At 46.5% G+C, this 10,675-nt stretch overlaps 1 protein-coding gene across 1 annotated transcript in view; it reads right to left on the bottom strand.

The window, feature by feature from the left end:
* LOC108245748 (ephrin-A5b) overlaps positions 1-6,994 on the bottom strand; it is a 65,177-nt gene extending 58,183 nt beyond the window's left edge. The window contains exon 1 of the mRNA XM_017432906.3: positions 6,360-6,994. Coding sequence (XP_017288395.1) covers positions 6,360-6,484 — 125 coding nt within the window. The 5' untranslated portion in view covers positions 6,485-6,994. The remainder of the gene's footprint in view (positions 1-6,359) is intronic.
* Positions 6,995-10,675: the final 3,681 nt, after the last annotated feature.

The following is a 10,675-nucleotide window of genomic DNA, read 5'->3' as shown; positions in this document are numbered from 1 at the left end:
GGGGGGGGGGGGGGGGGGGGTTATCAGGGATTAAAGGAAGCCCCCGGGGTGGCAACCCCCCCAGCTGTCAGGTCCTTAGTCCCACCCAATGAGGCTCTTTGATGACGGCTGAGGAAGGGGTATCAGTTTCCATGGCTTCGCGGACACAAACAGCCCGCGAGATTAGGGCCGGAACTCGGCCCCCCGGACTCGCCGCTGATCCCGCCTATCAGCAACAAATAAACACCTGAAGGCGAAGGCGGGGCCTGCGAGCGCGCCGCGCGGACCCGGGGGGGCTCTAACGAAGCAGCTAAATAGCTGCTGAGGAGGGAATTCAGTAATAGCTGCTTGTCAGAGCGGCTCCTCCACGTCACCGTTTGGTTACCGACACAGCCGGCGCCGCTGACGAGGAACACATGGCGCCTCGTTTTCCTTCCCACCAGAAAACGCTGCTTCAAAACAAGCGTTTTGTGTTTTTAAAACCAAATTAGAAAAACGGCAATTGCAAAAATAAAAAAGGGGTAAAAAAAAAGGTTTCGTGTTTTTTTTTTGTGCAATGGTTAAACCACAGACGAGCTTTTATTTTGTTGTTAATTCAACGGGACCTTGACCTCCGGGACCTCCCGGCACAGAACTTTTTCAGTCACCAGCAGGTGGCGGTAATGTCCACCTTCAGTTTCTTTAAAATCCACAAGAAGAAGAACTTTTTCAGAATCTAGCAGTTTAAAAATGGATCCGTTTGTCTTATTTTGTAGGAATTGACGCATTTCACTGAGAGCTGATGATCTTACCGTCAACAAGATTTCTTTCAGATTCCAAGGAAGTCATTAAATCAGGACATTACCGCCACCTGCTGGTGACTGCCGGGAGTTCAGGTCTTCATTTCCGTTCCCGTTGAATTAACAACAAAATAAAAGCTCGTCTTCGGTTTAATCATTGCTGTTAAAAAAAAAAAAAAACGTCTTTGTCAAAACATATCCCTTTTTTATTTTTGCAATTGCCGTTTTTCTAATTTCGTTTTATAAAAAATAAATAAATAACACAAAACGCTTGTTTTGTTCTTGCAATTTTATTTTGAAATGAACACGGATTCAGCAAACCTGTCTGGAAACCAAATCAGGCTTCAGAATACTGATTTCCGTAAAGCTGCACACAGCGGGGTCACTTTGTTTCTGCGAGCTGGACTCACACGCAAAAAACGATTCCCTGAATGTGAGCAAAGCCTGCGTCCCGCTGGGCTGGGACGAGCTGGAGACACAAAATTAGGAAGAAAAATCGGAATTTTTCACTTAGAATCAGGCCGATCGAGACGTTCGCAGCGACTTCGGGTGAAATTCGAGCTCGCGTTAAAGCAACAAACCCACGCCGGCTTTTAGGATGACAGAAACTAATCTGAATCTTTAATCGTGTTTGAAATTCCCAAAGCACGAGCGCGAGGCCCTGAGGTGCGCCGGAGTAAACCGACAGTCGCAGAAATTAAAAAATCGTCCAGATTTTTTTTTTCCCCCTTTTAGCCAAAACTCTGAATCATCAATAAAATTTTATTTTTATTCATACACTGAAGGTTTATCGTGGGATTTACGAGGATTTTCATGAGGAAATCTTGTGCCTGACAACCAAAACACGTTTAAAACTTAAAGCTTATTAATCGTTTCGCTAACTTTTAAACAGCTGCTAACGACTTTAACGACCAAAACTGCAACAATTAAAACTCTTTGTTTCCGTATTTTAAAGCAGTAAAGTTGAAGGTCGTGTTCAGACCTGACACATTTGGTCCGTTTTAATCGAAGCAGAGTCGTTTCCAGCGTTGGTTCCGGACTTTTTGTGCAGGTGTGAATACAGTCAACCGGACTGAGACCCGCTTTTTGAGGTGGTCTCGGTCCGCTTCCAAACCAACTCTGGTGTGAATACAGACCGGACTTGAACCGAACTAACTACGTAAAGCATGCGCCTTTTTTGGACTTCACGGGCCGCCGTTGCTAAGCATCATGGGTTGCGGCACGCATTTGCCGGCGCCGTTCCAAAATTCGAAGTGAAACGTCGTCAAACCGACGTTGAACGAGCTGCTCTTGGATTCCAAAACGGTGCTGTAATCGCACCAACAGAACGAATCCAGCACGCAGGACGTCCATCTTTGTTTCCAACCGCTGCCCCCGTCTTTCTGTCCAATGGGAGCAATGACCGTCACCCACGTGGCTTCGTTTATAAATTATAGTCCGCTTACAAAAAAAAAGCACAATGTGAACGCAAACTGCACCAAACGAAAAAAAAAAGTCCACTTTTGGTCCGAAAGGACTTTCCTGGTGTGAATCCACCCTGAAGTTTAAGACGGACAGTCCCTTTAATTCGGCTTCTTTGACACAACTTGAAGCCCGCGCTCAGATTCCAGCCTCGGAGCAAAGGATCTCTTAAACCGACGGACGGATTTGAATGAAATGATCATCGGATGTTACCAAAAAAACTACTGAAATCAACCCAATTCAAGATGGCTGCCAGACGGTCTTAGCAACTCTGCGCAGACGCCGAGCCGAACTTCGGCGTGGTAGTAGCTGAGAGTCACTCCCAGCGGATTATGTAAAACGATATGCATTTCAACTTCCTGATTCCTGACAGATTTAAGACTTTTTAAAAACTGACGTCTGCTTGAAATGAGCCAACAGTTAAGCCGAGAAAATTAAGTTGAATTGTTTTATTTTAATGTAAGAAAAGCAAAAATGGAACGGATCGGACCTGACCAGAGTTCTGGTTTCTTTACTTTTTATCATTTTTCAGGGATTTTATTAGCCGATTTCATGGGTTGTGATAAAAATGACTCAGAAATAAACTGCTGCTAGAAAGAGATTTGTTTTTATTTATTCTGTTTTTTTTATCCTTAAGTTGTGTATATATTATCTTTTGAGGGAAACAAAAATTCCTAATTTCTCTTAAGTATTTCTGGCATTTTACGTCTAAAAACCAGGGTTAATTTAGACGTTTTTCTATAATTAAACCAGTTTTGTTTAATTAGTTTGACATCCAGGTGGCTGTTATTTAAATGTAAGTTTAAAAGTTTATGTTTTTTATTTTTTTGCAGCTTCCTCGACTCGTCAGAACATAGATGCCCCCAAAGCGGTGTCATCAGCTCCACTTACTTTTGTTTGTTTTTATTAAAAGAAGTGATAATCTGAATTACTTCGTGCTGGTTTTCGTCCAACGACGTCTTCGGATTCTGCTTTTTGTTTTAGTTTTACGTTGCTGTTAAATCTGCAGCAACTTTAACTCCCGTCCCATCCTTCAGGACTAAATCCGAACATCGTCCTGGAGGGGGGACGGTGGGGACGGGGGGACGGGATGTTTTCCTCAGATCAAAGATTTGCAAATCAGAGCTCGTGTTTATCTCCATCACAGAGGAGCTCCTTTCAAACACAAAACACATGAAAATGTCAACACATTTCCATTTTTCTTTCACGACTCGCCCCCCCCCATATTTCAATTCTGGGGGGCTGAGCGTGGACCGGACTGGGTTCTGTACGGGACGCCGAGGTTCTGCTGCAGGTCGGGGGGCTTTAAGACGCAGCCCCTCGTTTACATCAAAGTCATGAATGAGAAAAGGGCCGAGTCATTTTAGAGTTACTCATTTATCGAAGGGACAAAGCCCGGGCAGGGGGGGGGGGGCGCCGGGCCCCCACGGCTGGCGGCGCTGCCCCGTTTTTGACCCTGACAACGGCGCCCTCTGTGCCGCTTAACCCGCGACTCGCCCGGTTCCTGTCGAGTGTGTGACCTCAGCATGTGTGAGTCTCTCACAGGACCCCGGGAGCCCGCTGGGCCTTGGCTGCCGCTGAAGTACCACTGTGTGCCCCCCACCCAACCACCACCACCACCGCCTCATTGTCCTCCGCAGCGTGGGCCGGGAAGAGGCGGGCATGGCAACCAGACTTGGAAGCCGGGAGCCGTTCGAAGGCCAGAAACTGGATAAACAGACAGACAAGCAGCCTGGGAGCGAGACGGAACGCTGCTATCGGACCTCAGATATCCGTCAGCGGAGCGGCTAGCACAACGTTAACATCTGGGACTTACACACCGCCTCAGGGTCACACAGACACCCGGCAGCCTCAGTGTGACGCCCAACAAACCAGTTTGCAGCTCCTGATACACAAACAGGACGAGGACAAACAGGGCTGGAAGCTTCTGTCTAAGGAGGAAAAAACTCCCAAAGGTCAGAGAAATAACTTCAAACGGACCAAAGTAAGAAAGAAATGAGCTGAAAATCAGTCGCTGCCGTTGGATTCTGGATCAACAGAATTAATTTAAAAAACAAACTAATGAAACCAGCATCGACACAAAGATGGCTCCTTAACTGCATGTTTCAATCAGCTGATGTCTGGACCTCTCTATGAGACTTCTGCACCTGTCCTCAGCTGTCCTCAGCTGTCCTCAGCTGTCCTCAGGTGTCCTGGTCCACTCCTCCAGCTGTCTCAGGTCTGAATCCTCCTCCAGATGTTTCAGCTCCTTCCACAGATGTTCAGCAGGATTTAGATCAGGGCTCAGAAGGCGTCTTCAGACCGGTCCAATGTTTGGTTCTGACCCGTTCTTGGTGTTTTGGGTCATGATCCTGTTGGACCCATGAGCTGAGACAGAGACCGAGCTTTCTGACTCTGAGCAGCACATCTGGCTCCAGGAGGCCTTGATGGTCTCGAGGTTTCGTTGGACCCCCGGAACAGAACCGAGCCTCCTCCGTGTCCCCCTGGAGGTTCAGGGTTCTGGTCTTTGTCTCATGTTTGGGTCTGTGGACACAGAGCTGATGGGACTTTTGTCTCAGCTGTCCAAAGAGGACATTCTCCCAGAAGCTTCGTTGTTCATCAAAATGGATTTTGGTCAATTCTAGTCTCAATTTTTTATAATTTGGTGTCCTCCTCAAACAGTGACTGATCTGACACTGATGACCTTTGACCTTGGAGTTCACCTCTAATCTCTTTGGAAGCTGTTCTCAGCACTTCGGTTATCATTCCAATTATCTGTCTCTTCAGTTTGTCCTCTTGTGGACACGTCCAGGGAGGTCGTCTCCTGTCCTGTGGACCTGAACCTTCTGTAGTCTCAGGGACGTCCAGCTGATAGTCTTCACCTTCAACCTGCTGCTCAGTCGTCGTCTTTCTGAGCTCCTGAGACATCTGTGTCCTCAGCTTCCTGTCCTCCATGTTCAGTGTGTCACACACCGTGATCACAAACAGCCCTGTGACTACCTGCCCCCCCCCCTTTAAACAGACAGACTGATCCCGGGACTGAGGACACCTGGGACGCCGATTAGAGGAGACACCCGAGTCTGACACATCCCCGCGGTTCAGTTAGTTTCAGTCTTTTCTGGGAGCGCCGCCATTTTTGTCAGTTTCATTAGTTTCAAATAATTCATACGGTCCGAAAATCCAAAAGCAATTATTTTTATTAGCCGAATTTCAGGATTTTAAGTTTTTTTGGGTTTACTTTCTTTAAGCGAACAAATTTATTTGTCTTTAGATGACTCACACTGAAACTGAACTCATGTCAGAGTAAAGAGAAGACACACACACACACCGAATCGCTCTCTGGTGACGCGCCAAACACTGATTCACCGAGGGAGGCGTCCCGCACAAACAGGAACACAAATGTCACGCGAAACGAACAAATATTAGTGCTTCCAATCAGGTTTATTGGAGGGGGGGGGGGGATTTCTAAAACTCAATAATTATCAGTCCTCTCAAAACAAATCTGTGTGAAAATCCACAAACTCAGAGAATCCGATAAAACTCCAATTGTCAACCAATCAATCCGTCTCTGCAGACCTCAGATCAGAAGTTGCCACAACCAACGGGGCCGCTTTAAGGAGTTTCTGTGAAAATCTGCGGAATAGTTTGAAAGAAAAGAGGTTTAAAATGAAATCTGGAGGAGGTGATAATCAGGAGATCCCAGCTGGAGCTGCTCAGCTCTGATTGTGGATTTAAATGTCAGTTTGTTCTGTAGAAATAAGTTCATTATTATTATTATTATTATTTGGCAGCTTTACATTCATTAGGAAGACGGATAAAAACTGAAAGGGTGTGTTGCTACTTTTTCCCACTAAATCACCAAATATGGACTTTATCTTATTTCTGATTATTTTTCACTTTTAAAAAAAAAAATTATTCTCCTTAAATATTTTCTGTATCCTGTTCTGGGAGTTTATTTAAAGAAATAAAAAACCGGGAGTGGTTTTCCGCGCGTAACGGTGCGTAAAAGCGCCGCTGCTGCCCAGAACCAGCCGATTCTGACCCGACCCGACCCGAACACCTTCCACGCACGAGCTGAACGTCAACCACCGAGGAAGAACTCCCTCTTTGAGCTGGATCGAGCCGGAAACGGACCGCGGGCTCAAACAGCGGGACACTTACTTCGGGTTGGTCCGGTTCCAGAACACCGCGTATCGGTCCGACACCACCTTGGACGCCGGGTCCTGGCCGCACACACACATCCCAATAATGAGGACGAGGAACAGGATGGTTTCCACCTGCGGCATGTCGGATCTGGAGTGGGTTCGGGTTCGGAGGTTCTGACACTTTTATTCCTTTCTCTCCTCTCTGCGCCCGACGGAAAAAAAAAACAAGGATTTCAGTCTGTGTGGGAGCAGATCATGTCCTCTACTTTTTTTTTTTTTTTTTTTGTGGAACGAAGACGAAAAGCTCTGGCTGGTTCCGCGAGAACAAACTCCAAAACTCCGGGTCCAGAACCGGGTCTCCCAGCGAGGCTCTCTCTGCGCAGAGGCTGCAACGAAACGGGAAAGCGCTGGCTTGGTTTTCCTTTTTTTTTGTTTTTTCTTTTTTTTTGTTGTTGTTGTTTTTTTTTAGTGCACCGAATGTCTTCAGCTCCGGTTCGGTCCTCCTGTGAGACTCGGAGCAGCTGTTCCGGTTCCGACCCGCTCAGTGGACTCGGGCTCGGGCTCCTCTCCGGGTCTGATCAGGAGCGCACGGGAAGCGGCTGGTTCTGGGCTCTGAAGCGCTGTGGCTCCGCTGCCATGCTCCCCTCCTCCCCGCTCCTGACCAACCCCCTTCCCTTCCTCACCCCTCCTCCTCCTCCTCCTCACCCCTCCAGGACCGGTCGTCGCGCGCTGGAAGAAATGTCCCTTCAGTCCGTTCGGTCTTCAGGCTCCTTCTCTCTCCTCCCCCCTTAGAAAGAAACGCGTCTCGAGTCGGTCCGACCTCAGAAATCCTCAGGAATCCGGAAACATTCCGCATCAAACCATCTGAAAGTGAGGGTTTGAACCGCGTCCCGCGCGCGCAGCGGTTCCTGCAGCTGCAGATATTTCCTGCAGTGCTCGGTTCCTCTGTATGGCAAGCCGTTTGCCCATTTATTCCGTTTCCTTCCACCTCGACCGGCTCCAGCTTCACACCAGCTGCCACTAGTTGAACAAACACTCTGACTATCCAACTTTTATCCAACTAGTCCACACCGGTCAGCCCAAGTTTCCAAACCTTTATGGTAACTAGTTGCCTACAAGCTGACTAGTACAACCTAAAATGTAACCAGTCAACTAGAAAACACTAAAACACTCACTAGTTGATTAGTTAAACACTTTTCTTTACATTTACAAAATTCTAGCGCATTTCAAAATGTCAACTAGTTAACTAGTGTGCCTAAAATCTTGACTAGTTAACCTGTATGGTCAAATTCAGCTTCACTAGTGTAACTAGTTATTATTAAAGTCAACATTTTAGGCTTACTAGCAGATTACTGTCGAAAAGATTACTTCTTTTTCCAGCTAGTGACACTTTTATCCAACTAGTTGGAGCAGAAGTCATACTAGTCAGCCAATGTGTACCACCAGTACACCTTAAAGTCTTAACTAGTTATCGTTTTAACACACTAGTGGACCAAACTAGTATTCAGCTGTGTCATACAAGTTAACTAGTAAGGATCAAAAACCCTTACATGGTCACTAACCAACACAAATTATGCTTACTAGTCAACTAACGTCAAACGTGCAGACTAGTCAAGTAAGGCAACCTCAGATATTAACTAGTTAACTGGTAAAGACGAAAATGTTCACTCTTCTCTGGTGTCAACTAGTCAAATTTTTCCCTCAAACGTTAGCAAGTCAACTAGCAAGGCCCAAAATATTTACTAGTTGCATTACCTAGATTCATTTTAACCTTAGTTAGGTAGTAAAGCACAACTAGTTGTACTAGTCAGACTGATGTTAACCTTACTAGGTTTTACTAGCTGCACCAATGAGTTGATTTTTAACTTTATTAGTCAACTAGTAAGGCCTAAAATATAAATTAGTTGCACTAGTCAGACTGATATTAACCTTACTAGGTAACTAGTAAGGGCAAACAAATTCAGATAACTAGTAAGGCCCAATATATACATGAGTTGCATCAGTGAGATTAATTTAGTTAACTAGTAAGGCCTAAAATTTTTACTAGCTGCACCAGTGAGATGATTTTTAACCTTACTAGATAACTAGTAAGGTCAAAAATACTCTGATAACTAGTAAGGCCCAGTATATTCCTGAGTTGAATCAGGCTTACTAGTTATCAGAGTAGTTGCTAGTTAACTTGTAAAGTTAAAAATCATCTCACTGGTGCAGCTAGTAAATATTTTAGGCCTTACTAGTTACCTAGTAAGGTTAACATCAGTCTGACTAGTGCAACTAATTAATATTTTAGGCCTTACTAGTTAACTAGTAAAGTTAAAAATCATCTCACTGGTGCAGCTAGTAAATATTTTAGGGCTTACTAGTTAACTACATTAATCTCACTGATGCAACTCATGAATATATTGGGCCCTACTAGTTATCAAAATATTTTTGGCCTTATTAGTTACCTAGTAAAGTTAATATCACCCTGACTAGTGCAACTAATTCATATTTTAGCTGACTGGTATGACTTCTGCTCCAACTAGTGAAACTAAAGTTTGCCAGTAAGAATGTCTAGAGCAACTAAATGCAACTAGTGCAGTTAATCTTTAACTAGTTGGAGAAAATGATGCTTCAAAGATATGGAAAAAAACCGGACAGATGGCTCACCGCCCGGCAGCAGAACTTTTAGAGTTTGAAGGAAAAACAAAGATTGAGGATGTAAAGTTTCTGTGCTGGGCTGTGGAAGTGGTTTGAGTTCGTGACGCAGTGCGCCCCCCGGTGGCCGTCATCGGAAAAACGTGCAGCCTTCCCTTTTTCAGCAGGGGTTCGGTTTAACACGGACCTCCTGATGGAGTCTGAGACGGGCCGAGCCGCGCCTCCCTAAAACCCTGTGAACCTCGGAGGAGACCCGCCTGACGTCTCGGCGGGAGGACCGTAAACTTCAAAGGTCTGCTGCTCGCAAACATCCGGCTTGCTTCCACCTGAAAGGACCGGCTGAACTCTGACCGGCCCGCTTCCGTCTCCGTCTGCTCGGCTCCTGATGCCACGAGCGGCTGCTTCCTCAGAGAAAAAACATCTTCTGTGCAGAGAAATCACCCCGGCTCTCGCTGTAGCTGCTTTGGAGACGAGAAATTAAACTAATTCGGCTCTTTGCGTGAATCTAATTAAATGTAGAAGAAGAGCTGCTGCTGAAAAACCTCCTGGTGTTTTCTCCTGAAGTCCAGCTTTCAGCTCAGTTTCCTAACCGGGCCGCCTGAAGCGAGCAGCTACAGCGCTGACAGAGTGTGCTAATGTGCTAATGCTAACGTTTGCAGCCGCAGTGACGGTAGGGCGGTCGTGTGATTGCCCGCGAGTTTGTTCGCAAAAAAAGGAAACCGATTTAAGGAAGTAATCGCGGACGTCCATCTACGAGCGGTTAAACGTCAGAGACCTAGTGATTCAAGATGGCAGCCAAGGCTAGCTGACCTTAGCAAACTCAAAAAGGACTTTAACGGTCAGCTTTGCAGATATTTGGCTAACATGTGGTTGTAGCTGAGAGTCATCCTCAACACAGACAACAGGGGTGGCGGGCGATATGCATTCCCTCAGTTTCCTTTCTTTTGACCTAAACTAAGAAATGGTTGCTGTGCAGCACGAAAGCTACACCTTAACCCAGAGGTGTCCTGGTCCTGGTCCTGGTCCTGGTCCTGGAACTCTGACAGGAAAGGCGGCGGGCGATATGCATTCCTTCAAGCAACGTTAGGCCCTTAATTGGATCCAAGACGTCCGTCGGTGTGAACCCCTGGCGGTGGTTGGGGTCACCTGATATTCCACTCTCTCTGCACGCGTTCGCCACAGATTAATGAACCGTCCACTTCCTGTCTGTCTGGTTCTTCACTTCCTTTCTTTTCTCGATGCGATCCTCGTCCTCCTCTGGAAAAGGTAAATGTTTAGACGTCCCCCCACCAGGGACTCCGGAGTCCAAAAACTCCAAACAGGATGTAGATGTTCATATTGGAGGATTGATCGTCGCTGATAAATGATTCGAACGGTGCTGAAAAGCAGAGAAATGGAGGCGAGAAAGGAGTTGAGCGAAGGGGCAGAGGTGAGGAAGACGCATGATGACGGGTCGACTCGGACGCAGAAAGACGTGGGAGGTCTGAGTTATTCCTGGTCTGGGTCCGTGTGTGTGTCCGTGTGTGTGTGTGTGTGTGGGGCACCTGGTTAAACTCTTCTGTACACACGACCTCTGCAAACACAAACACACTCGAACACAAAGCCGCGCGCAAACACGCCTTCCCCAGCGAACCTCTGAGCGAGTCACGTCTCTGACCCGCGGAGCCTGAACTGCTTCAGGTCCTTCAGACTGAG

Source organism: Kryptolebias marmoratus, linkage group LG14, assembly GCF_001649575.2.
Source record: "Kryptolebias marmoratus isolate JLee-2015 linkage group LG14, ASM164957v2, whole genome shotgun sequence".
NCBI classification, from domain to species: domain Eukaryota; kingdom Metazoa; phylum Chordata; class Actinopteri; order Cyprinodontiformes; family Rivulidae; genus Kryptolebias; species Kryptolebias marmoratus.
Note: the sequence above shows the minus strand (reverse complement) of the source record. Positions and strands in the feature narration are given on the sequence as shown.